The sequence below is a fragment of the Melanerpes formicivorus genome, unplaced genomic scaffold (assembly GCF_026170545.1).
Source record: "Melanerpes formicivorus ecotype bairdi unplaced genomic scaffold, bMelFor1.0.p_v2 SCAF_19, whole genome shotgun sequence".
NCBI classification, from domain to species: Eukaryota; Metazoa; Chordata; class Aves; order Piciformes; family Picidae; genus Melanerpes; species Melanerpes formicivorus.
The window spans coordinates 1,747,951-1,773,978 of NW_027142371.1; the positions used below are offsets into that span (position 1 = coordinate 1,747,951).

Genomic DNA, 26,028 nt, shown 5'->3' on the forward strand with positions numbered 1-26,028 from the left:
GTGGAGTCCCCATCCCTGGAGGTGTTCAAGAGGGGATTGGATGTGGCACTTGGTGCCATGGTTTAGTCATGAGGTCTGTGGTGACAGGTTGGACTTGATGATCTTTGAGGTCTCTTCCAAGCTTGGTGATTCTGTGAATTACTACCATTACTACTTTGGGCACTTGATCTTTACACCACATTGGACTTCCCAGTCCTGTGCCCCTACAGCTGCTAGGAGTCCTACTCTCTGTTTCTGCTGTTCCTCATTTTTCACCTTCCTTACACCAGAAGTGGGAAAGCTTGAACTGCAGCTGTTTACCAGCTGTGCACACCACAATTACTAGCCTTTTTTTCCCCCTCATGAGTAACTCTGTAGCCTCTCAAATTCATCATGATCTCCCCTGTCCTAGCTGGGCAGACTGGTAAATAAACCAAGAGTGACTTGGCATTTGCATTCTCTGAAGAAGCTCAACTTTCCCTTAGCCTTAAGGAGCAAAGCTTGAAGTGCAGTGTGGTTGTGTTGCTGCTGGTCTCTGCTTTGCTGCCTAGGTCACTGGAACAGAGAGGTTGTGGAGTCTCTTTCTGTGGTGAGAGTCTAGACCTGCCTGCATGTGATCCTGGGCAACCCATTCTGGGTGCCCCTTCTTTAGAGCTGGGGTTGGACTAAGTGGTCTCCAGAGGTCCCTTCCAACCCCCACCATGCTGGAATTCAGTGATGCTGTTAAATTGTGTGGTCTTCAGAGGACTGCCTCAGCTTCAGCAGTGTGAACTAAAGGCAGAGGACCCTCAGTGGATGGCTTGTGATGTTGGCACCTAAGTGTTGTGATGCATAGAAGTTAGGTATTGATGGACTTTTGGTGGTTTGTAAGTGCTCTCCTGATGTCTGAAGCCACTTCCAGAGGCACAGTGGCTAACTGAACTGCTGGCTAACAGCTTTCTCCCCAAATCATAGAATGGTAGGGGTTGGAAGGGACCTCTGGTGATCATGTCCAACCCCCTCTACCAAAGCAGGATCACCTAAGGCAGGAAAGCAGGTCACACAGGAAAACATCCAGATGGGTTTTGAAAACCTCCAGAGAAGGAGACTCCACAACCTCCCTGGCAGCCTGCTCCAGGGCTCCAGCACCCTCACAGTCAAGAAGTTTCTCCTCGTGTTCAGGTAGAACTTCCTGTGTTCCATTGTGTGTCCATTGCCTGCCCCTTGTCCTGTCCCTGGACACCACTGAAAAGAGCCTGGCCCCTTCTTCAGATCTTTATAAACCTTAGTAAGATCCCCTCTAAGCCTTCCCTTCTCCAGACTAAACAGCCCCAGGCCTCAGCCTTGCCTCATCAGAAGGATATTCCAACCCCTTCATCCTCCTCAGGATGTCTGTGTTCTCTCCATGCCCACCAAATGGAGACTGCTCTCATGATACAGCATGGTTAGTGTGCACATCAACACACAGAGGCTGGATGCTGGACTTCCCTCCTTCCCTCTCTTTTTGCCAGAGGATGCCATAATTGTGCCCATCTGTTTCCCAGGCTACTTTCCCTCCCTGTTGGAGGCAGCAACCAACATGTGGACTGCTCTTGTCTTGCAGGTTCACAAAATGATAGCAGAGTTCAAGCTGATCCCTGGCCTCAATAACTTGTTTGACAAACTCATCTGGAGAAAGCACTCTGCTTCAGCCCTGGTTCTGCATGGACACAACCAAAACTGTGACTGCAGCCCAGTGAGTAACATTCTGAATGCTGGGGGATTGCACTGAGTCACTGGGTGCTTGTAAGAAAGGAATTGTGAAGCACAGGGCTTGTGAATTACTGCTTTCACTTCAGCTTGGTCTTTGCTTCACCTTAGCCCTTCAGTGGAGGGCACTGCAGCCTCTCTCCTAGTTTGGGAACTGGGAGAGGAGTAACATCTGTGGTTCCTGGAGTCCAAAAGCAGAAGATAAACCAAAACTGAAGGAAGTGAAATCTCATTGGGTCTAGCACAGAATACAAAATGGGTCCCAGGTGGGGTTTTTGGGTTGGGTTTTTCTTGGGTTGGATTTTTCCCCCCATCCCTAGCTAGCCTGGGTCATTCAGTACAGTGCTGAGCTTCTAAGAAGTTATTAACCATTGTGTGCCTACAATTGGAGGTAGCCTCCACTTCTGTTTTGGCCTGCAAAGTGCAGCCCTCTCCATTTGTGCAGCTTACTTGCTCTGCTGTCCAGACAGCTTTGATTTGGATAAGTTTGGATTCAGCTCTTTCACATCCCTGGGTGCCTAATGATATCCCCCCCAAAAATACTGAAGCAAAACTTTTTTGACCCTTTCTTGTCTTTTATTGTAGGACATCACTCTAAAGATCCAGTTCTTGAGGCTTCTGCAGAGCTTTAGTGATCACCATGAGTGAGTATGCAAAGCTGGTGGCCTGGGTGGGTGCAGTTAACCCTGGGTGTCCAAGGCACAGTGTGGCTTCCATGTGATTGAAACTTGGCCTTAAATATTGAAGTGAAGTAGCACTTACACTGTTCTTAAACTTGACCCAGATGTTCGTTTGCCTTTCAGCTCATGCTAGGAAGAAGCTAAGGGTGTTCCCTCCAGTGGACAGTGTCTTAATATGTCTGTGGTGGTCAAAAATAGGCCTTTGCTGCTCCATGTTGGAACAAACTGAAACACTGATAGGAGGAGTTAACATTTTCTGGCTGAAGAAACAAGGAGGCAGCTCTCATGATGCTGTTTATCTGCCTTCTCCCTGAGAGTTGGTGGTGAGCCAGTGTGCTCACCAGAGCATGTGTACCCCGTGGGGACGTGTTGCAGGTTTGATCTAGAGTGGATCAAGCATGAAACAAAGGCTGGTGAGAGAGGAGGGTGAAAGACTGGACCCCTGGAGAGGTTAACCAACACTCTTCTGCCTTGTGAAAAAAGCTGGCAAGATTTGATCACTGTGTAAATGCCATCAGTGGAGAAGACCTGGTTAAACTGGATAGGGATGTGTTCAGGGAACAATGTGCTGTCAGCTAGCCAACAGGAAGCTGGGTTGGACCTGGGGAGAAAGCTTCTGTTTGCCTTCAAAAAGCATACTTAAGGAGCTTGAGTCTGCCAGAGTAGTTGAGGTGTGGTGCTGTACCCCTGAAACCAAGGTCTTGGTGCTCTGTTCTGACTTGCAGAATCACATCTGGCATTCTACCAGTGTCCTGTTGCTGTGATTCAGTCCTGCAGGATGGTGTCCCAGGCCTTGGAAACATCTGCACTGGGGGCACATGGCACTTGTTGCCTAGCTGGCCCTGCCCACAGGCAGGGTGATAGCTGTGGGTGGGTTTGTTAGAGATGCAGATCAGAAGCATCAGCCTTCTTGGATGTGGAGTGTTAGCTTTAGGAAGGAGGAGCTGTTGGATGTGCTCTAAACATAAGGGGAAGGCAGCCCTACTGGAAATCTTCCATGCAAGACCTTGCTTGCCCAGGAAGCACTCCAAGTTCTCCAATAAAGTCTCCTCAGGGGTGTGGTTAGTAGGTTGAGAGAGGCTCCTCCCCCTGTGCCCTGGTGAGGCCACATCTGGAATATTGTGTCTGGGTCTGGCCCTTCAGTTCAAGAAGGACCTCAGGGAACTGCTTGAGAGAGTCCAGCACAGAGCCACAAAGATGCTCAAGGCAGTGGAATATCTCCCTGCTGAGGGAGCTGGGGATCTTGAGCTGGGAGAGGTGGAGGCTGGGAGATGATCTCATTGATGTTGATAGAGATGTGAAGGGTGGAGTGTCAGGGACAGAGCCAGGCTCTGCTCAGAGATGTCCAGGGATAGGACAAGGAGCAATGGGTACAAGCTGGAGCAGAGGAAAACATAAGGGAAAACTTCTTCACTGTGAGGGTGACAAAACACTGGAGCAGGCTGCCCAGAGAGGTTGTGGAGTCTCCTCTGGAGACATTCAAAAGCCACCTGGATGTGTTCCTGTGTGACCTGCCCTGGGTGATCCTGCTTTGGCACAGGGGTTGGACTCAATGATCTCTGGCAGTCCCTTCTAACCCCAAATGATCTGTGGTTAAGCAGCTACTGCAAAGCCCTTGGACTCATTTAAACAGAGAACAGCTTTCAGCTGTAACATCTGAGCAGGTGAAATCTGCTCAGGGCTTTTAAACAGCTGGGTGAGCTTTCCATGGAATCACAGAGAAGCTGAGTTAGCTGAGGACAAGCTGAGAGCAAGTGCCTGGGCACTAACAGCAGCTCCAGTAAACTGTGTGCAGACCAGACTTGCAGGGCTCCCTGCTGCCTGCAGAGAGAGGCTGCATTGTCATCACACAAACCTGGGGATGCAGATGAAAAGAAGCTGCACATGCAGCCTCAGTGGGCACCAATCTGGAAGACATTGTTTGGAGCAAGAAGGCATCCCCATCACCCTTCTGCTCTGAGAAGTTATCTTCTGTGTAGCTGCTGTGTTCTTCTGACTGGGTTCTCTTTGCACACCCATACTGGTTGATAGTAGGCTGAACATGAGCCAGTAGTGTGCCCAGGTGGCCAAGAAGGCCAAGGGCATCCTGGCCTGCATCAGGAACAGTGTGGCCAGCAGGAGGAGGGAGGTCATTGTGCCCTGTGCTCAGCACTGGTTAGGCCACACCTCGAGTCCTGTGTCCAGTTCTGGGTTCTTCAGGTTAGGAAAGATGTTGAGATGCTGGAAGGTGTCCAGAGAAGGGCAAGAAAGTTGGTGAGGGGTCTGGAGCACAGCCCTGTGAGGAGAGGCTGAGGGAGCTGGGGCTGCTTAGCCTGGAGAAGAGGAGGCTTGGGGGTGACCTCATTGCCCTCTACAACTACCTGAAGGGAGGTTGTAGCCAGGTGGGGGTTGGTCTCTTCTCCCAGGCAAGCAACACCAGAACAAGAGGACACAGTCTCAAGCTGCGCCAGGGGAGGTTTAGGCTGGAGGTGAGGAAGAAGTTCTTCCCAGAAAGAGAAGTTGGCCATTGGGATGTGCTGCCTGGGGAGGTGGTGGAGTCGCCATCCCTGGAGGTGTTTAGGAAAAGACTGGATGAGGCACTTGGTGCCATGGTTTAGTTGATCAGATGGTGTTGGGGGATAGGTTGGACTCCATGATCTCTGAGGTCTTTTCCAACCTGGTTTATTCTATTCTATATTTGATAGAGAATTTCATGCAGGGTCCTTGGGGTTTTTGTCCATTCCTCCACCATTTTCTCCATTTCATGAACTGTTTCCAGTTTGCTCAGAGTAATAAGCTCCTGGGATGATTCAGTACTGCTGTGGCAGTGTCTGCTTTCTGGCTGAGCTCTATTACTGATAAAGATCATGGTCACTATAAGACAGAGAGCCTGGAGGCAGCTGTGAAAAAGTTTCTTACTGAAGTCTTCTGAAACCCAGCAAACCATTAAGGTTTTGCAAAGCAAATATTAACACAACAAAGCTTAAGCTCCTGAGCATGGCAGCAATAAACCACCCTGTGAGAGCTGGTCAGTGCTGAAGCTGAGATGTGGTACACACAAGCTCTGAGTGCTGGAGGACTCCTCTGCTCTGGCTGCTGGACTGTGCTGGATTTATCTGTGGCTGCTGCCCTGTGCTGGAGCAGTCAGCCCTGATTTTGGCCTCCATACTCTGCAGGGCTGATGCTTCCCCAAAGCCCTTTTCCCTTCCTGCCTGTCTGTGCAGGTGCTGCTGGCTCTGTGGCACTGGGACAGAGCAAAGGAGCCTTTTCCAGCATCCTTCTTCCCTGCCCATGGCAGGGGGGTTGGAACTAGATGATGCTTGAGGTCCCTTCCAGCCCTAACAATTCTATGATTCTATGATTTGGGAGGCAGCTGGCTGGCCAAGCTTTGGGAGGGTGTTGTGTTTGGGGGGAGTAGAGTGTGAAGGGCTAAAGAGCTGGAGAGGTGGAAGCTGGTTGCCTGGACCTGCAGCCCTCAGTGGCACATGGCTTTACTCTTCACAGAACTGCACAGCTGTCTGCCTCTTGAAGTCATCTCTTCTTTTTCCCCCCTCCCCCCCACTGTCTCTCTTTAGGAACAAGTACCTCCTTTTAAACAGCCAAGAACTTAATGAGCTGAGTGCCATCTCCCATAAAGCCAACATCCCTGAGGTGGATGCAGTTGTCAACACAGACAGGTGAGTCAGGAGAGAGGTCTTAGGTCAGCACCTTCCAGTGTTTTACAAGCAGAGGTTTGAGGTCCTCCTGTCCCCCACAGTTTAATTTCAGTCTTGGGGAACAGGTTGCTCAGGGAGGTTGTGGGTGCCCCCTCCCTGGAGGTGTGCTAGGCCAGGTTGGATGAGGAGCAGCCTGGGCTAGTGGGAGGTGTCCCTGTCCATGGCAGGAGGGTTGGAACTAGGTGATCTTTAAGGTCCCTTCCAACCCAAATCATTCTGTGAATGAGTAGTTGTCCTGTGTGTTTAATACTGGGACTTGGGTGGTTCAAAGCTCTGGAGTCAGTGCTCTCCAAGGCACAGTGCTTGCCAGCCCCTCCACTCACACTGGCATTTCTTCCCATGCTCTAGGAGTCTTGTCTGTGACGGAAAAAGAGGGTTGCTGACCAGACTGCTTCAGGTCATGAAGAAGGAGCCAGCTGAATCCTCCTTCAGGTGGGCTCACTTTGCACTGTAACATGCTGGTTTGAGTTGACTGGGAAGCTGATTTGTTCAGAGCAGTTGGAAATGACTGGAAACCCTAAGCAAAAGCTCTGGCCTTGTTGCACTTGGCCACGGTTGGCAGTGCAGATGAGGGAGAACACCAGACCTCATCCCCAGTAGAGCCAGGGCTGCTCTGCAGGGTCCACAAATCTGACTCCAGCTTCAGACTGGGATGAAACAGATAAGGAAACCTGATTTAAATCATCATTGTGCTGAAGTATTCCCCTTGCTCCAGAGCTGAAACCTCTTTCCTGCTGTTCCTCAGGTTTTGGCAAGCAAGGGCAGTTGAAAGTTTTCTTCGAGGCACCACCTCCTATGCAGACCAGATGTTCCTGCTAAAGAGAGGGCTTCTGGAGGTAATGGAGCTTCCTCTGTGGTCTCCACAGCAAGCAAGGATTTCTCTGTAATGAATTCAAAGGGGAGTGAAGATGTGGTGTGAAATACTGGCTGTGAATCCAGCTGGTGGCAGGCAGGCAAGCGTGGGGTGGGGTGGGCAGTCCCACAGCCTGCAGCACTGGGGAGGTTTCATTTAGCAGGAGACTCACCCCTGTGGATGTCTTTAGTTCTGTCATCTAAGAACTAAACCTACAGCTCAAAGTTCTAAATAGTGAGTAAGGCAGAGGCTGTGCTCTGCTGCTGGCCTGGGCAGTAACCTCTTTTCCTCCCATGGCAGCATATTCTCTACTGCATTGTTGACAGCGAGTGCAAATCACGGGACGTGCTGCAGAGTTACTTTGACCTTCTGGGAGAACTGATGAAATTCAATATTGATGCATTCAAAAGGTTCAACAAGTACATCAACACAGATGAGAAGGTGAGCATTTGTAAAGGCTGTCCCCACTGAGTCACACTGCACCCTCTGAGAGCCAAATGCTCTTAGAACCAGGGCAGCTCGGGTTAGTTTGCTGGCTTCGGTGTGGCTGCTGAGCTTGGTACACAGAAAACCCCGAAGGGTGAGCTGCCAAAGGGTGGATGGTGCTGCAGGGCTCCCAGCTGCTCTGAGTCAGCAAGCCCTGAGGTCTTCAGAAAACGTTGGTCATGATCAGGCAGGACTGAGGTGAGGGCTGAGAGGTGGTAGAAGACTTCTTGTCAAGTCACAGGGATTTGGGTTAAGCTGAGAGTTGATACTGAGACAAGCTCTGCAAAAAAACATTTTACTGAAGCTTGAGGGGGAGGCTCTTCCTGTAGAGCACTGTGACAGCTCATCAAGAGTTGGTGCTGCAGAGTCACATCTTACCTGGGATGTTATTTGAATGTACAGACCCTTTCAGAAGTCATGGCTGATGAGTTACCCTGAAAAGTCACCCTGAAGTTACCCTGAAAACTTAGTTCCATAGCTCAGGAGTGGGCAGCTCTCTGTGCAAAGTGCCTTCATGCTTTTGGGCACTTTGTGCACTCAGCTGGGTGGGGTTTGAGCCTTCTTAAAGCCTTCTCTTGCTTAAGTTACTCTGTAGTTTTCCTCTGCTTGCTGTCAGGTCTGGCAGACCCTAGAGAACAGAAGCAGAGAGCGGAGCTGGGGTTGCTCAGCCTGGAGAAGAGAAGGCTCTGGGGAGACCTACTAGTGGCCTTCCAGTACCTGAAGGGGGCCTACAAGAAGGCAGAGGGGCTGTTTGCAAAGGCCTGCAGTGATAGCACAGCCCAGGGCCGTGTGTGTCCTCTGGCTCTTGCTAGAGATAACCAAAGGGTACTGACCATGAGTCTTTTGGCATTCAGAACTCTTCTTTCTGGGGGCAAGGGGAAATTGTCCACCTCTGTGGAGCCATACATTGGTGAAGTGCATGTTTGAGGTGCTTGTGCTCAGAATTCAAGCCTGTTTCTCCAATAACCTTCAAGACTAAACTCTTGGCAGTGTTCACAATCTGGAGACCGCTTCTTGTTGCCCTGCTGACCAAAGCCTGTTGGTAGCTCTTCCTGCTTGGGCTCGCTGACCTCTTCCCTTTGCAGTGTAATCCACACCGGTTGGCCATATACATTCTCACGAGGGGATAAAAGGTCCTCTTGTGAGTGTTCATGGCAGATGGGAGGGGAAGGGGGTGATTTTTTTGGGGGGTTCCTTCCAATAAAAAGTCTTTCTCTTTAGTTCCAGATATTTCTGAATCAGATCAACAGTTCCTTGGTTGACTCCAACATGCTCGTTCGCTGCATTACGCTGTCCCTGGACCGCTTCGAGAATCAGTCTGATGCTAAAGGTAAAGAACGAGAGGGGAGCTGCCTGTGGTAGGTGGGGATAATGGTTATCTGCATGAGGGCTTTTGAGGGCACCCTCAGTCACATTAAGATGACACTAAGTTGATCTGCTTGAGGGTAGGAAGGTTCTGCAGGGCGACCTGAACAGGCTGGATTGGTGAGTTGAGGCCAGGGGGATTGAGGGCTCAGTGCTAGGGCCAGCTCTCTTTATAGTCTTTGTTGATGACCTGGGTGAGAGGATTGAGGCATCCTCTGTAAAGTTAGAGAAGACACCAAGTTGGGAGGGAGTGTTGGTCTGCTTTGAGGGGAGGGAGGCTCTACAGAGCAACCTGAACAGGCTGGATTGGTGAGTTGAGGCCAGGGGGATTGAGGGCTCAGTGCTAGGGCCAGCTCTCTTTATAGTCTTTGTTGATGACCTGGGTGAGAGGATTGAGGCATCCTCTGTAAAGTTAGAGAAGACACCAAGTGAGGGAGGGAGTGTTGGTCTGCTTTGAGGGGAGGGAGGCTCTACAGAGCAACCTGAAGAGGTTGGATTGATGGGTCGAGGCCAGTGGCATGAGGTTCAACAAGGCCAAGGAGCCCCAAGTTGCAGCAGGGGAGGTTTAGGTTGGATATAAGATGAAAAATCTTCCCTGGAAAGATTCTCAACACTGGAACAGGCTGCCCAAGGTGGTGGTTGAATCCCCATCCCTGGGGGTGTTTAAACAATGCATAGGTGTCACAGAATGGTAGGGGTTGGAAGGGACTTGAAAAGCTCATCGAGTCCAACCCCCACTGCCAGAGAAGAGCCACCCAGAATGTGTGTTTTGAGGATCTACAGAGGAGACTTCACAACCTCTCTAGGCAGCCTGCTCCAGTGTTGTTACCCTCCCCATCCAAATGTGGTGCTGAGGGAGGTGGTGTAGCTTTGCTGACCCAGGTTACTGGTTGGCCTTGATGATCTTCAAGGCCTTTTCCAGCAGAACCGGTTCTGTGGATTTCAGTCTGCCCTTTGCAGCTGTTGAGCTTAGGTGGGAAAGTGCCCCCTGGCAGGTTTGGTGCTGCAGCCTGAGCCCCAGGTGCTTACAGCCCTGTTTGCTGGGCCAGTGTCAGCTGTGGGGGCAGGTGCTGACTGTGTTGCTGCAGTTGCAGAGGTGCTGTCGGAGTGCCGCCTGTTGTCCTACATGTCCCAGATGTCCATGCGGATGTCCTTCCTTTTCCGTCTCATCAACATTATCCACGTCCAGACACTCACACAGGTAAACTCTGTGCTTCTCCTGCTGATAACTCTGTGCTGATGAACGGGGCTGGGAGCAGGGAGAAACCCAGCTTCTCTTGAGGAGACCCCTGTGGAATGAGAGCAGCCCTGCAGAGGAGGACTTGGGGGTGCTGGTTGAGGAGGTGCTTGATGTGAACCGGCAATGTTTGCTGGCAGCCCAAAGAGCCAACTGTGTCCTGGGCTGCAGCAGGTCAGGGGAGGTGATTGTGCCCCTCTGCTCTGGTGAGACCCCACCTGCAGTACTGTGTCCAGCTCTGGGGTCACCAGCACAAGAAGGATGTGGATCTGTTGGAGAGGGTTCAGAGGAGGCCATGAAGATGATCATAGAGCTGGAGCACCTCCACCATGGGGACAGGCTGGGAAAGTTGGGGCTGTTTGGGCTGGAGAAGAGAAGGCTGCAGGGAGACCTTGTAGCAGCCTAAAAGGGAGCTACAGGAGAGCTGGGAAGGGACTTTTGACAAGGGCTTGTAGTGACAGGGCATGGGGCTATGCCTTTGAGCTGGGAGAGGGGAGATTGAGACTGGAGATGAGGAGGAAATTGTTGACAGTGAGGGTGGTGAGACACTGCAACATGTTGTCCAGAGAAGGTGTGGACACCTCATCCTTGGTAGTGTTTAAGACCAGACTGGATGAGGCTTTGAGCAACTTGGTGTCCCTACCTGTGGCAGAGGAGGTTGGAACTAGAATAGAAAAAACCAGAATAGAATTAACCAGGTTGGAAAAGACCTTTGAGATCATGGAGTCCAACCTATCACCCAGCACCATCTGATCAACTCAACCATGGCACCAAGTGCCTCATCCAGGCTCTTCCTAAACACCTCCAGTGATGGTGACTCCATCACCTCCCTGGGCAGCACATTCCAATGCCCAGTCTCTCTTTCTATGAAGAGCTTCTTCCTAACATCCAGCCTGAACCTCCCCTGGCACAGCTTGAGACTGTGTCCTCTTGTTCTGGTGCTGGTTGCCTGGGAGAAGAGACCAATCCCACCTGGCTACAACCTCCCTTCAGGTAGTTGTAGATAGCAATAAGGTCTCCTCTGAGCCTCCTCTTCTCCAGGCTAAGCAACCCCAGCTCCCTCAGCCTCTCCTCTATGATCTCCTAGGTATCTTTAAGGTCCCTTCCAACCCAAACCATTCTGTGTCCTTTCCTTCTCGCTCCGCCCAGGAGCACCTCCCCTGCCCGCTCCCCCCGAGCGCGTTTGGTGCACAGGGCTGCTGGCTCCTTTTGAGGGCTGCCCTGTGAGCTCTGTGCCATCTCTCCTGGCAGGAGAACGTCAGCTGTTTGAACACCAGCTTGGTTATCCTCATGCTGGCCCGGAGGAAAGACAAACTCCCTTTCTACCTGCGCACTTTGCAACAGATGGAGTACACGGAGAAGTACCCAGGCTTCATCCTCAACAACTTCCACAGCCTCCTGCGCTTCTGGCAGCAGCATTACCTCAACAAGGACAAAGACAGCACCTGCTTAGAAAATGTAGGTGAAGCTCTTCCCCTGGCAATGGCTGGCTGCTGCTCACCCAGCAGAAATGGGGAGGGGAGAGGTGGTGGAGGGAAAGAAGGGAGCAAGTTCTGCCCCCATTGTAACTTCATCGCCTCACCAGGTCAGGTCCCTCGGGTGCTGCGGGTAAGAGCTGCAAACAAGACCTTGGCTCTTGGCTCTGGCACACACAAGTGAGACTTGGCAGCCCTGCACAGGGATGTGGAGGCAGGATAGAGTCCAGCTCCCATACTAGTTAGCACCTTAACCAGACCATCTCCTCTCTTCCTGGTGTGCAGCTGCTGGAAGAGAAGGCAGCTGCCCTGTGGAGAGCAGTCTCTGCATGTTTCTGCTCCGAGCTGCTCTGTCTGGGGCCCTGAGAAGAGGCAGAAACAGCCTGTGATGAGAGAGTGCCTCCCTTGCACATGCCCTAGGAGGCTGAAGGGAGGTTGCAGAGGTTTATTTCATGACTTTTCAGTGACTGGGTAGCAGCTTTAACAGATGTGTGTTCTGTCTGATTTGTGGTGGAAAAGCCTTTCTCTGGTGTGTGTCCCCTGCAGCAGGCAGCCCCACAGCTGTGACCTGAGCACAGCACTCTAGGCAGCCTGCTAGAGATGAGGCACCTCACCAGGAGCAGTGTAGAGCTCTGGGAGTAGCTAAGATAAGGAGCTTCAGTTCCTCAGAAAGGAAAAGTGTGATGGAGGGAGCACCACTGAGCAATGCAGATGTGCAGCACACTGCTGTCAGCCTGATTTAGCACAGCTCATGTCCTGCTTGGGTCGGTACTGGGCTGGGGAGCTGCAGCAAAACATGGGGCCAGCTCAGGTGCCAGGGTTTGACACATCCATTGTGCTGCTGGGCTGTGGAGGAGGAGATGGTGCTGAGACCAAAGCTCTGCCATTGCTGCATTTCAGGCTTGTGTCATGCTGTCTGCACACTGTGGTGCTGCTTGTGTGGGCAGCCACCGGGGGCATGGAAATCAGGAGTTGTCCAGCGTGTAAAGGCTTTGGGTTGTACATCATGTGGGGTAGGGCTGCTGGAGAGGCCTTAAGAGAGTGATGCAGGAGGGATGTGAGCAGACAGGGTGCATCACTTGCTCTGCAGCCCTGCAGTGTCCCAGTTTGTGTTTGGACTGGGCAGCAGAGAAGCTTAGGCTTGTGTGTGTGTACTACTCACAGGCAAGCCCTGCCTGCTGGCCCACACAGGCTGGCTGGGGTGGTGGCCACCCTGCACTGCTCTTGGCAGGGCTGTGCTTGCCAAAAAAGCCTGGCTGGTCACTAATGGTGTTCCCTAGGGCTGTGCTGGGGCCAGTTCTCTTGAATGTCTTATGATGACCTAGATGAGGGGACTGAGGCATCCTCTGTAAAGTAAGAGAAGACACCAACCTGGGAGGCAGTGTTGATGTGCTTGAGGGTAGGGAGGCTCTACAGAGTGACCTGGACAGGCTGCATCAATGGGCCAAGGCCCATGGGATGAGGTTCAAGAAGGCCAAGTGGCTTCAGGTTGCACCAGGGGAGGGTTTAGGTTGAAGAGCAGAAGAAACTTCTTCACTAAAAGGATTCTCAAAGCACTGGAAAAGGCTGCCCAGGGAGGTGGCTGAATCCCTATCCCAGGAAGTGATCAAAGAGTGCAGAGATGTGGTGCTGAGGGCCATGGTTTGTCACCAGCTTGGTAGAGATAGAGAAGGGTTGGACTGGATGATCTTAAAGGCCTTTTCCAGCCTAAATGATTCTGTGATAGTGAGAGGCTGGCTGTAGAAGTGGCAGGTGGTTCAGCATCCACCCCAGGGAGGATGAGGTGGATGGGGAAGGAGGTGTGTTCAGCTGTGTGGCTGGGGAGTCAGGCTGAACAGGAGGTGAATCACAGAGTCAGAGAATGGTAGGGGTTGGAAGGGACCTGGGAAGATCATCAAGTCCAACCCCCTTGCCAGAGCAGGGTCACTAGAACAGGTCACACAGGAATGCATCCAGGCAGGTTATGAAAGTCTCCAGAGGAGGAGACCACAACCTCTCTGGGCAGCCTGCTGCAGGGCTCTGTCACCCTCAACAGTGGGGAAAAAGTTTTCCTTCTGTTCCCTTGGAACCTCCTCTGCTCCAGCTTGCTCCCCTTGCCCCTCATCCTGTCTCTGGACACCGTTCTCTCTGCTGCATCCTTTGGCAGGCCTGCTGCCGCGGCCGCTGCCCACGGGGCACGCTAACCACCTCTCCGTCTCTTCCCACAGAGCTCCTGTATTAGTTTTACCTACTGGAAAGAGACTGTATCTATACTGCTCAGTCCAGACCGGACCTCCCCCTGTGCCATAGTTAGCTACATCGACGAGGCCTACATGGACATTGACAGGGACTTTGCCGAGGAGTGAGCCGCGCCCTGCCTGCCGCCCGCGCTCCGAGGGTACCTCTCAGCCCGTGGACTTCAGGGATCCGCCGTGTCCTCTGTGTGTGTGCGGCCCCCAGCCCCCCACCCGACCCCCACCGGGCCAGGCTTGGCAAGCTCTCTGGGCAACACATTCAGGGATGTACCTTCCAGGTGTTCTGGGATAAAACAATTACTGACCTGCAGCACCCAGCCTCTGGCTGTTCCTTTGTCCTGCCTGCCAGCCCGGCCAGGCTGGCCCGGGGGGTTCTCTGACACACGAGGATGCTCCCTGTGTGCTGATGGACTTGGGGCTCATCTCTGGCTGCCAGAACTTAGCAGGTCCAAAAGCACACAAATTGCTCTCCAGATGTGAGGTCCAAGGAGCTGGTCTGGCTGGGACCCTGGCACGCCAGCCACACGCAGAGCCACCAGGAGGACTCCCTCTGGGTGTAACTCTTCCGTCGGGGCTGGGAATCAGGGGTTGAGGGTTGGTTGGGGTGTGAGCGTGTGTGCGTGTGCTTTTAATTCCTGAGAGCCCTAGCTCCAGTCACCTCTTCACCATCTCCTTTTGGATCATTTGGTACTAAATCTGTCTGTCTGTGCATTAGGAGAACCTCTGCTCCTGCTGTCTTTCCCTGCAGACCCTTTCCACCTGAAGGCGTTTTGCAGCACTGCGGAGAACAGAGGCATGTCAGCAGCGGTGGGATCCCAGCAGGGGTTGGCTTGTTCCTGGGAGCCACTAGCATTAAAATGTACTCATGTTTTCTAAACTTGGAGCTTGTCCCTTCTTGGGTGACTAATCTGGTTTTAAAAATCCTTTTCAGGACCCCTTGCTCTTGATATGCTAACCTCCTATTGCCTGGAAGTCCTCCGCCAGTCTCTGCTGTCAGTCCTTAATCTCAACACACACATTAATCTCGAAGTGCAATATTTGCTGGAGGTGTCAAGTTTTATCCTGGATCTGTTTTAATCAGAATGTGTTGAAAGGCTGGGAATAAACACTCCTGGTTGAAGAGAAGTTTGCAGGATATTTTGGGAAAAGGGGGAATTGGGTGAATGGCCAAACCCACGCAGGCCCTGCCTGCTCACCGCCACTGACTGTGTGGCTCCACCACAGTCGCGTTCCCAGGAATGAATAGAGCCTGAAGTCCTCTGAGCCACTGCATTCAAGTCAAAACCTAGGTGTCTTGCAGCTCCAGCTGGAAGAAACCAGTTCCCTTTGGAATGTGCATCTGAATCTTTTTCACTTTCCTTAACTTATTTGATGACTTCAGCTCTGCCCAGGCTCTGGAGCGGGACAGGTGGTGAGGCCGTCCCAGAGCTGTAGCAGTTTGCCTCTAGGCGCTGCTGGCAGGATGGGTCCTGCTCTGAGGCTCCCTGTGCTGGGGCCTGGAGGAGAGACCCCAGCTGCAGGGCTTGTCCTCCAGCAGTCACCCTCCTGCTCTCACCCATCTCACACTTGGGTGTCCTGCTGTGGACTCGCAGCCAGTACTTTGCTTGTGGGGCAGAGCTGCTGAGCTGGTGTGGAACCTGGAGCCTTGCAGGAGCTCCTGAGGCCCTCTGTGTCCCTCCCTAGGGGCTGGGCAAGCTCTGCACTGTTCCCCTGAGGTTACCCTGGGCTCACCCTTTGTGCTGGGGAGCTCCTGGCTACAGCAGCTGCAACTGTCTTCTTCGTGGGGTCACCCCACTCTGCCCCCTCCCTTCCCCGAGCTCATTTCTTTCTCATCTGTACCTTTTTTGTTCCTTGGGTATTTGTGGTTTTGGTGTATCTTTTGCTTCTTAACTGTAATAGGTGTACACTTAAATAAATGCTTCAAATTAAAAGGCTTTTCAGTTGAGGGATGCCTTTCCCTAGTCTAGTTAATTGGTGCATCCACTGATTGCTGCTAGAACCCTGCAGAGTCTCCTTTCCATCTCAGTGTTCATAGAACCTACAGTCAGGGTCCAAGCTGTGCCTGCTTGGGCTGTGGCATCCTGCCAGCTGCCCTCTGGCTCCTGGCTCCCTCCTCCTGAGCAGTGGGAGCACGCTGAGCTGGGGACCTGGCCTGCCAGAGGCAGCTCGGCTTTGCTTTTGCCTTCAGGCTGGCTGCAGAGAAGGGACAGGGAAGAACCCACCGCAGCAGCGGGCAGGGGCAGGAGCTGGCAGAGAGGGTCACAGGCACATTTTTGAGTGAGGGCCACGTTGCTGTGGGCTTGTTTGTCCAGGCCAAATGCCTCAAGAATCTCCTTTTGAGAAGGGACCAAGAGCTCTGTCCTTCATCCTCGTTTTGTCTTACGGAGAGCAGGGAGAGGAAGCGTCCAGCGCGGGGCTGGGGAGAGCTCAGGGGGGTGGAGGTGGGATCCCTGTCACTAACCATCCTCTGGATTGCTGAGGTTCCTGCTGCCCAGATTAATGCCAATTTACTAACTGCAAATAAGCATATTGAATGGAAACTATTAAAGAAATCTATTTTAAAGAAGTGAGTGGAGATGTCTTTCTTTGCAGCCCCTTGGCCGGCGCCGTCCCCAGCCCTCCCCTCTGCCCTGCAGGGCTGGAGTTGGGCTGTGCTCTCTTCTTCCCAAGAATGATGGTTTCAGGGAGGTCTCTTCTGCCCTCAGCGCTGCTCCCTTGCAGCTAAGAGGGGCTGAAGAGTGTTGGGGGGCTGGCTGCAAGGGCCTCATGCACCCACCTCTCCCCTGTGCCCATGCAGGACCAGCAGGCCAGAGCAGGAGAGGAGGTCTGTGCCCTTCTGCTAGTACCAAACATGGCTCCAAGCTTTGTCCCCTGTTCCCCCATGACAGACACAGCAGAGCAAGTCCTGGCAGATCTGTGTTTATTCACAGGGTGCAAAGCTGGCAGTGACTGTTGCAGCCATTTGCCTCCAACCTTCAACAGGCAGCTGGGGACAGGGCAGGGCAGGGCAGGCAGGCAGGCTCCTGCTACTCGTGCTGGAAACAAAACCAAAAGGGCTTTGGTGAGGGCCTGGAGGCAGGCAGCACCCTGGCACCAATGGCAGAGCCATGGCAGCACTGGGTAGGATGTGACCATGGGCTATGCAGCTGCTCCTCTGGCTCCAGGTGTGGCAGATCACCTGCCCTCTTCTCCCAAGGAATAAGTGATGGGACAGGAGGAAATGGTCTCAAGTTGCACCAGGGGAGGTTTAGGTTGGACATGAACAATTTCTTCCCCAGAATGGTTGTCAAGGCCTTGGAACAAGCTGCCCAGGGCAGTGCTGGAGTCCCCCTCCCTGGAGGGGTTTCAATGCTGTGCTGATGTGGGTGGTGCCAAGGGAAATGGTTTAGTGGTGGACTTGGCGATCTTAGAGGACTTTCCCAACCTAAAGCATTCTATGATTCTGTGCCCCCAGCTCCCCCCAGCCGGGTGGCCTCACCTTGGAGACGATGACCTCCCTGGTGCGGGCGCGCAGCTTGTTGACCTGCGTCTCGGCGATGTCCGCGCGCTCCTCGGCGTCGTCCAGCTCGTGCTGCACCTTGCGGTACTTCACCAGGTTGGAGTTGGCCTGCTGCTCCTGCATGGGCATAGGGGAGAGGTGGTGCATGAGGCCCTTGCAGCCAGCCCAGGGAAGGCCAAACCTGTCCTCTACTCGGGGAGTGGGGACGGGCACCTACCGCCTCCTCGAACTGCCGCTTGTAGCTCTTGACCTTGCTCTGCAGCTTGTCGATCAGGTCCTGCATCCGGGCCAGGTTCTTCCGGTCTTCCTCAGCCTGCAAGTGCCCTAGCACCATTAGCTCCAGGCCCCAGCTTCCCCAGTATCCCAGAGCACCAGTGGTGCTGTACGGAGCACCAACCCAGCCACCCAGCCCATGTGCCCTGGCTCCCCAGCACCTCCTTTAGGAGGTGCCAGCAAAGGAGTAAGACACAGGCACAGAGCAGTTGGTGGCTTCCAGGACAGGGAGAAGTCTGTCCTGCCCTTGTTGGTCCCAGCACAAGTCAGAGCTGGTCTGGACTGGAGCAGGGATTTGAACACCAGGATCTGAGCACAGGGAGAGCTGGGCCAAGTCCTGCTGGGCTGGAGCTGTGCCTGGTGCTGGTACCTGGTAGCTCAGCTCCTTGATCCTCCGCTCGTACTTGCGAATGCCCTTCTGGGCCTCAGCCATCTTCTTCTGCTCCACATCCAGCTCTCCCTCCAGCTCCCGCACCTGGGGGAAGGAGAGGCCAGCTCAGTGCTCTGCTCCCCAGCCCCAGCTGAGGCCAGATCACTTTCCCTACGTCAGAGCAGCCACAGCCAAGGCTGAGCCACCCCGAGCAAGGGCTGGTGCTGACCCCAGGCTTGCAGGACCTTAGGGACTGCCCCTCCCTGCCCTCAGTCCCACTGTGGTACAGGCTGGCCCCAAAGGGAGGGGACAGTGCCAGTGCCCTGCAGAGCCACAGGGGCAGCACCAGGAACCTGCTCCTAAGTGGCACAGCCAAGGTTCTGCCCCTGCCACCTCACCCTAGCCTCCAGCTTCTGGATCTGCTTCTTGCCCCCCTTGAGAGCAATCTGCTCTGCTTCATCCAGGCGCATCTGCAGGTCCTTGATGGTCTGCTCCATGTTCTTCTTCATCCTCTCCAGATGTGCACTCGTGTCCTGCTCCTTCTTCAGCTCTTCTGCCATCATGGCAGCCTGCAAGGCCAAGAGCACAGAGCCATCACCACAAGGCCAGGCAGCCCAGTCAGATAAAAGGGATCAATGGCAAAGCTCTGAGACCCTCCACTCCCACCCACCAGCCCCACAGGGTGCTGGGACCCCATGCTGAGGCACCCAGCACCATGCCCACTGTGCTCTCACATCGGTGATCGCCTTCTTCGCTTTCTCCTCAGCGTTGCGGCACTCCTGCACCGCGTCCTCCACCTCTCCACTCAGCTGGGAGATGTCAGCCTCCAGCTTCTTCTTCTGGTTGATCAGGCCTGTGTTCTGTGGAGAGAGCAGGGCCATGCCACTGGGACCATCTGCATGGCGGCCAGTGGCCCAGCCGCCGAACAGGCTTCTGCCACTCCGGTGCCAGCACAACCCCGAGATCCGGCAGTCCCTTACCTGGGAGTGCAGCAGGTTGACCCTCTCGGTGGCCTCCAGCAGCTCCTGCTCTGCCAGCTTCCTGCTCCTCTCGGCCTGCTCCAGAGCCCCCCGCAGCTCCTCCACCTCAGCCAGCAGCAGGTTGTTGCGGCGCTCCAGGGCGGCCGCCTGCTCCTTCAGGTCGTCGTTTTGGCGCTGGGTGTCGTCCAGCTCGATTTGCAGGTCCTGCCGGGCAGCCAGGGCTCAGCGGGGACAGGGGAGGAGGCCGGGGCCGGCGCCAGCCCCACCCGACCCGTGCCGGTCCAACCTTGATCTGGGCCTGGAGCTGGCGGACCAGCTTCTGGAACTCGGCGGCCTGGCGGTTGGCGTGGCTCAGCTGGATCTCCATCTCGTTCAGGTCTCCCTCCATCTTCTTCCTCAGCCGCACCGCCTCGTTCTTGGCCCGGGCCTCCGCGTCCAGCGTGGCTTGCATGGAGTCCATGGCACGCTGGTGGTTGCGCCTGTGGGAGGGAGCAGCAGCCCTGTCCACCAGGGGACACCCAGCCCAGGGCGGCCCTGGCCCAGCCTGTCCCCACAGCCCTGGCCCAGCCTGTCCTCACAGCTATGACCCAGCCTGGCCCCACGGCCCTGGCCCAGCCTGGCCCCTCTCAGCACACACCTCAGGTTCTCAAACTCCTCGTCCTTCTCTGCCAGCTTCCTGTCCACATCAGCCTTGATCTGGTTCAGCTCCAGCTGGATGCGCAGCGTCTTGCTCTCCTCGTGCTCCAGGGCTCCCTAGAGACAGCAGCAGCCATGAGAAGGTGGTCCTTGGGAGTGGATTTCCTCATCCACCCACCCTAGCCTAGCCTGGCCTGGCCTTGCTCCCAGCACAGAGCTATGAGGAGCAGGGCAGGTGGGGCCACCCCCAGTGCCTTGCTGTGGTTGCACAACCCCCATGAGCAGGTCCTCAGGGGTGCCAGCCCAGCTCAGGACTGCCAACGTGCCAGCACTGTGGGTTTCTACTCCAGCAGCATCCAACCAGAGCTGCAGGGTGGGCCAGTGGCTTGTGAGGGCAATGGGCACACAAAAGCATGGGTGGGACCCACCTCAGCCTCCTCCAGAGCTGCCTGGATATCGCTCTTCTCATTCTCCAGTGCCTTCTTCAGCTTCTCCAGCTCATGGATGGTTTTGCCACTCATACTGATCTGGTCAGTCAGGTCAGCAATTTCCTCTGGCAGGGACAGAACAGCATTTGGTCAGGAACAAGTCTATGGGGTCATTCCCACCCAGGGGTCTCCCCCATCCCCCTGCCAGTCTCAGCTGATGTCCCCCTAAGCCCCTGGAGAGTTGTGCCTGGGGTGATTTCTGGGCCATGCAGCATTCCCCTATACTCTGGGGGAAGGAGAGGGTGTGGGAGAGGAGGTAAGCGTCCATGGAGACCTGCTTGACCAAGAGCAACACCCCCAAGCCAGGGCCATGCCATGGCCAGGGCACTCTGGGCAGCCAGACGTGCACCACTTGGAAATGAGAGCCAAGTGACACTGCCCAGAGTGTCCCTGAGCAAGAGGGCAGGACACACACTGGCTCCCTGGCTGGGCTGCTGCATCCCTCCAAGGAGGGAACAGGTGAGGCCTGGCCAAGCACAAAGTCTGCTCCCTTCCTACAACTGAGCCCCAGCACACCTCAGGGCTGAGCACAGGGAGGCCACAGGCTGCCCATGAGAGCAGGACCCCGGGCAAAGGGTCCCGGGGCAGAGCTTGAGCCCAATCCTACCTTGCAGGTTCTTGTTCTCCCTCTTGAGGGTCTCCAGGTTGTCCAGGGACTCCTCATAGGCATTCTTGAGCTTGAAGAGCTCGGTGCTGAGGCTGCGTGACTCCTTCTGCGAGGCCTCCAGCTCCGCCTGGGTCTCCTCATACTTCTGCTTCCACTCGGCCAGGATCCTGTCGAAGTTGCGCTGCTTCTTGTCCAGCGCGGCGCAGGCGGCGTTGGCGCGCTCCAGGTCCACCGACAGGTCCTCGATCTCCGTCTGCAGGCGGTGCTTGGTCTTCTCCAGCGAGGAGCACTTGGCGTGGGCGGCCTCCACCGCCTCCTCGGCCTCCTGCAGCCGGATGGCCAGCTTCTTCCTGCCCAGGGCAGCCCCAGCCTCAGCACACCCCAGCACCAGCCCGCCCCGGCCTCTGCCGGCCCACCCCGGCACCTGCCAGCCCACCCCGGCACCAGCCCGCCCCGGCCTCTGCCGGCCCACCCTGGCACCAGCCCGCCCTGGCACCAGCCCGCCCCGGCATCTGACATCCCACCCTGGCACCTGCCAGCCCTGGCACCAGCCCGCCCTGGCATCTGACATCCCACCCTGGCACCAGCCCACCTACCCCGGCACCAGCCCACCCTGGCGTCCACCAGCCCTCCCCAGCCTCTGCCGGTCCAGCATCTGACATCCCACCCCAGTGTCTGCCATGCCACCACAGCACCATCCCACCCCAGCACCACCTCAGCCCAGCATCTGCCACCCCACCCCAGCACCATCCCACCCCACCCCAGCGGGTACCATCCCACCCCAGCACCATCCCACCCCAGGGCCATCCCACCCCAGCGCCACCTCAGCCCAGCATCTGCCACCCCACCCCAGTGCCATCCCACCCTAGCACCATCCCACCCTAGCACCATCCCACCCGGTGCCATCCCACCCCAGCATGATCCCACCCCACCCCAGCACCATCCCACCCCAGCGGGTGCCACCCCACCCCAGAACCATCCCACTCCAGCACCACCTCAGCCCAGCATCTGCCACCCCACCCCAGGGCCATCCCACCCCACCCCAGCACCACCCCAGCACCACCCCAGCACTCCAAGGATGGGTGGCTGCAGCCTGCCCCAGCGGCCTCAAGTGCAGGCAGAAGGGTGCAGCCTCCCCTTGGGGCCGGGGAAGAATCCATCCTTGAATGGAAACCTGTCCCCTGACACTCACTTGGCTTCCTCCAGCTCCTCTGTCCTCTGGATGGCATCTGTCTCATACTTGGTTCTCCACTGGGCCACTTCTGCGTTGGCCTTGGACAAGTTCCTCTGGAGCTCGCTCTTGGCTTCCACCTCCTCCTCGTACTGCTCCCGCAGCAGGTCGCAGTCGTGCCGGGAGGCTTGCAGGGCATGGGCCAGGGCATTCTTGCTCTGAGGAAGGGAGAGCTCATGAGAGGAGCAGCTGGCCCAGGCTGCAGGGCACCAACCATGGCACCAGGCCTGGGGCAGCAGGAGGAAACTTCTGTTTTTCCAGGCTAAGAGCGGCCCTTGGGCCTCCTGTGTGCAGGCTCTGTCCCACCTCCCCAGTCCCAGAATCTGGGCCACTGCCACAGCAAGAGACACCTCCCGTTCAGATCTGTGCCACTGAGAGAGCAGCCATGCCCCAGAGCCTCACCTTGGTCTCTTCCTCCAGCTGCCTCTTGAGCTCCTCAATGTTCTGTGTGAATGAGGTCTTGCCACGGCTCAGCTGGTTGATGAAGGACTCCTTCTCCTCCAGCAGCCGACTAAGCTCCCCTGGGTTCAAACAGAGCCAAAACAGCTGAAGGGCTGCAGCCTGCTTTGGCCCACACTGCCCACAGCCTGTGAGACCTCCAGAAGGCCCAACTGGGGCCCATGGGCAGAGGTGCCAGCAGCTGAAGGCAAAGTAGGCCAGCTAGGAACCCCTCCTCTGGCTGCCTAAGCTCAGTACACATGCCCCAGTGCAACTGGCATCACCACAGAGGTCCTCTCCTCCTTGCCAAGCTATCCAGCACCTCTGTGAGGCCTGAGTGGAGGCACACCAAGGACATCCTTGGGACTGGAGCACTGCCCTAAGAAGAGAGGCTGAGAGCCCTGGGGCTTTTTAGTCTGGAGAGGAGAACACTTAGAGGGGATTTAATAAATGTCCATCAGTATCTGAGGCTGGGGGTCAGGGGGAGGGGACAGGGACAGGCTCTGCTCACTTGCTCCCTGGGATAGGACAAGGAGCAATGGATATAAACTCCAGCACAAGAGGTTCCACCTCAGCATGAGGAGGAACTTCTTCACTGTGAGGCTCACAGAGCCCAGGAGCAGGCTGCCCAGAGAGGTTGTGGAGTCTCCTTCTCTGGAGCCTTTCCAGCCCTGTCTGGATGAGTTCCTGTGTGAGCTGTGCTGGATTCTATGCTCCTGCTCTGGCATGGGGGTTGGACTCGATGATCTCAGGAGGTCCCTTCCAACTCTTAATATCCTGTGATCCCACACCCCTCCACTGCTATGTTTGTTGTCTGTGGCAGAGGGAGGACAGGACAAGTCTGTCCAGCTGCCCCTCACCTCCCCCCCTCAGCTGCCCCTCCCTGCCCCTACCGTTCTCGGTCTGCAGCCTGCCCCGCTGCGTGCTGACGTCGTTCAGCTGCCGCTGCAGCTCATCCACTTTGGCCTTGGCCTCGTTCAGCTGATCCTCGTAGGTGCGGCACAGCTTCTCAGCATTGGCCTGCAGGCACCAAGCAGAGCCTCTGAGGCCCAGCACCAACCTCCCAGGAAGCTCTCAGCGACTCCATCACCCCAGGAGCCAGCTGCCCTCCTCAGCCAAGCCGTGTCACACATGGCAGAGAGCCTGCTGGAGCTCTCGTGTCCCTGCTAAGCTAAGAGTGGATCTCTGCAGTCAGCCTTCCAGGAAATGCCTTCCCAGATCCTCCAGACTTGAGTAGGGCAAGCAAAGCCACAGTGTCACAGGGACAAGCTACACTTAGCAGGAAAGAGGAACTTGGCCACAGTGAAGAGCTACCTCTGTGGCCTCAACTTGTACCAGGGGAGGTTTTGGATCGGATACTATGAAAAATGTCTTTGCTGCACTGCACTGGAACAGGCTGCCCAGGGAGGGGGTGGAGTCACCATCCCTGGAGGTGCTCAGAAACAATAGATGAGGCCCTTCAGGACATGGCTTAGTGGTGATGGTAGTGCTGGGTAGAAGGTTGGGCTTCATGATCTCAGAGGCCTTTCCCAACCTTTCACGATTCGATGATCCCACCTAGGACAACATCCCATGGACACAGCCGTGCCAAACACGCTGCAGGCAGCTGACAGAAGAGCTGAGCACCTACAGCACCAGCACCCACCTTGTTCTTGGTGAGGTACTCGATGTTGGAGGAGAGATCATCCACCTCCATCTTCATCTCGCTCTTCTCCTTCTCCAGCTTCTGCTTGACGCGCTGCAGGTTGTCGATCTGCTCGCTCAGCTCGGCCACGCTGTCGGCGTGCTTCTTGCGCAGGGCGGCCGCCGTGGACTCGTGCTGCAGGGTGGCCTCCTCCAGGTCCCTCCTCAGCTTCAGGAACTCCGCTTCCCGCTTCTTGTTCATCTCCAGCTGGGTGGCCGTAGCGCCGCCGGCCTCCTCCAGCCGCTCGCTCAGCTCCTCCAGCTCCCGCGACACTTCCGCCCTCTGCTTCTCCACCTTGGCCCTGGCGGCGCGCTCGGCCTCCAGCTCCTCCTCCAGCTCCTCGATGCGGGCCTGCCGCACACACACAGCAGGTGTGGGTGTCCCAAGCACCAGCTGAAGCCCCAGCATCCTTGCTCTCCACAGGGGAGCAAAGTGTCTCCTCTGATGGTGGGCAGCAGCCAGCCACCAGCCTGGGGACAACGCTTGGGCTGGTTCGGGATCCCCAGAGGTAGGCATTGGAGGCTGCTGCTTGGCAGAGCTCCTGCTCTCCTCTGAGAGCCAGCAGGAGCCAGGCTGAGAGCACCCTCCCTTCAGTGGGCACCCCCAGTGCACACAGCCTGAACCTGGGGGCCATGTCTCTGCTGGAAAGAAGCCCCACATGGTAGATTTGGAACTTTGCAGTTTGGGCACTGGATTTAGAGCTCCAGTCTGGGCAAGAAGCTGCTCCTCATGCTGGTGCCAGCATTCACCCCAAGAGTTTATTCTTGCACTTTGGGCCCATCACATTTTGGCAGAGGGCTTGGCTCCTGCTTACAGTGCCAGCTTTTTCCCTCACTCTCCTGCCAAGGAGATGCCTCTGTGCTCGCAGAGGGCCTGGCCCATGGAGATTCCCCAGCACATTATATCTGATGGAAATTTAGGACTCCTGAGCTCTGAGAACAGTTTTTCCCACCACACCTGGAGCTCCTTGATCTTCTTCTGCAGCTGGACCTCAGTCACTTGCCCATCCTCAATCCTTGAATTCAGCTGACTCATCTCAAAATCTTTCCTGTACAGAGAGAAGGCAGAACCCCTGGGTCAGACAAACACCGGCCTGCCAAGCCACAAGAAGATCTTTCCCTACCCTCTAACACCCAGGTCCAGAGGACAGAGGTCTCTGGCCAGCCTGATCTAGTGTGGGGTGTCCCTGCCCATGGCAGGGGGGTTGGAACTAGATGATCCTTGTGGTCCCTTCCAACCCTGACTGCTACTGTGATACTACTATGAGGCTACTATGACAACCCAACCCACAGGAGCAGGACTGCAGGGCTAAGAAGCAGCTGATGAACTGCTCTGAGGAAGGCAGCCCAGTTCTGAGGTGTCCCCTGTAAGGTCTCTAGGTGTTTTTCTCCTCTTCTCCAATGAGAATGGGACATGAGCAATGAAACCTGTACTCATCAAACCACACTTCCTGAGCTAGGAGGATGGTACAGGAGACAGTGTCAGAGGTGGACCCTGGCCCAGCAGAGTAAGCACACAGCCCAGACACAAGTAACTTACTTTTTGAGTCTCTCCTCCAGCTGCTGTTTGTCATTCTCCAGATCCATTACAGACTCCTGTGTCAGCTTCAGGTCTCCCTCAAGCTTCCTCTTTGCCCTTTCCAGGTCCATGCGCAATTTCTTTTCTTGTTCAAGAGAACTTTCCAGCTGGAGAAAGAAGAGAGAGAGGATAAGGAGGGGAAGGACCTGCTGTAGCCCCAGCCTCCCCCATGTCCATTGCTGTAGGAACTTCACCCAGCCCTGAGAGCCTAATTGGTTTCCAGAGCTGTTCCCTCAGCCCAGGACTGCTTCCCACGAGGGAAAGTGTGACTCAAACCTCCCTCACTTCACTGGCAGTGCCCTTTGACTCACATCATCCACTTGCTGCTCCAGTTTGACCTTGGCTTTGGTCAGGGTGTTGACCTTGTCTTCCTCAGCCTGCAGGTCATCCAGGGCCTGCTGATGGGCCTCTTGCAGTGCTTTCTTCTCTTTTGTCAGCTTGGCAATGATCTCATCCAGAGCAGCCATCTCCTCGATCAGGTTTTTAACCTAGACCAGTGAGGTCAGAACCTG

The 26,028-nt window shown here is 55.4% G+C and overlaps 2 protein-coding genes across 3 annotated transcripts in view; one reads left to right on the forward strand and one right to left on the reverse strand.

Moving 5' to 3' along the window:
• Positions 1-16,298, forward strand: part of TRPC4AP (transient receptor potential cation channel subfamily C member 4 associated protein) — a 51,571-nt gene extending 35,273 nt beyond the window's left edge. Inside the window, exons 10-19 of the mRNA XM_068149768.1 lie at positions 1,562-1,693; positions 2,293-2,351; positions 5,942-6,043; positions 6,431-6,514; positions 6,828-6,918; positions 7,236-7,376; positions 8,643-8,751; positions 9,875-9,987; positions 11,275-11,481; positions 13,706-16,298. Of these exons, the coding sequence (XP_068005869.1) occupies positions 1,562-1,693; positions 2,293-2,351; positions 5,942-6,043; positions 6,431-6,514; positions 6,828-6,918; positions 7,236-7,376; positions 8,643-8,751; positions 9,875-9,987; positions 11,275-11,481; positions 13,706-13,843 (1,176 nt within the window). The 3' untranslated portion in view covers positions 13,844-16,298. The remainder of the gene's footprint in view (positions 1-1,561; positions 1,694-2,292; positions 2,352-5,941; positions 6,044-6,430; positions 6,515-6,827; positions 6,919-7,235; positions 7,377-8,642; positions 8,752-9,874; positions 9,988-11,274; positions 11,482-13,705) is intronic.
• Positions 16,299-16,635: 337 nt separating this feature from the next.
• The window catches only part of MYH7B (myosin heavy chain 7B), a 35,434-nt gene continuing 26,041 nt past the window's right edge, over positions 16,636-26,028 (reverse strand). For both annotated transcript variants that reach the window (XM_068149769.1, XM_068149770.1), the window contains 18 exons: positions 25,828-26,004; positions 25,478-25,623; positions 24,896-24,986; positions 23,900-24,289; positions 23,148-23,274; positions 22,219-22,337; positions 21,778-21,974; positions 20,586-20,935; positions 19,919-20,043; positions 19,492-19,607; positions 19,141-19,333; positions 18,855-19,058; positions 18,609-18,734; positions 18,273-18,443; positions 17,875-17,979; positions 17,449-17,544; positions 17,211-17,348; positions 16,636-16,767 (listed from right to left, as the gene is read on the reverse strand). In XM_068149769.1, coding sequence (XP_068005870.1) covers positions 16,759-16,767; positions 17,211-17,348; positions 17,449-17,544; positions 17,875-17,979; positions 18,273-18,443; positions 18,609-18,734; positions 18,855-19,058; positions 19,141-19,333; positions 19,492-19,607; positions 19,919-20,043; positions 20,586-20,935; positions 21,778-21,974; positions 22,219-22,337; positions 23,148-23,274; positions 23,900-24,289; positions 24,896-24,986; positions 25,478-25,623; positions 25,828-26,004 — 2,880 coding nt within the window. In that variant the 3' untranslated portion in view covers positions 16,636-16,758. The remainder of the gene's footprint in view (positions 16,768-17,210; positions 17,349-17,448; positions 17,545-17,874; positions 17,980-18,272; positions 18,444-18,608; positions 18,735-18,854; positions 19,059-19,140; positions 19,334-19,491; positions 19,608-19,918; positions 20,044-20,585; positions 20,936-21,777; positions 21,975-22,218; positions 22,338-23,147; positions 23,275-23,899; positions 24,290-24,895; positions 24,987-25,477; positions 25,624-25,827; positions 26,005-26,028) is intronic.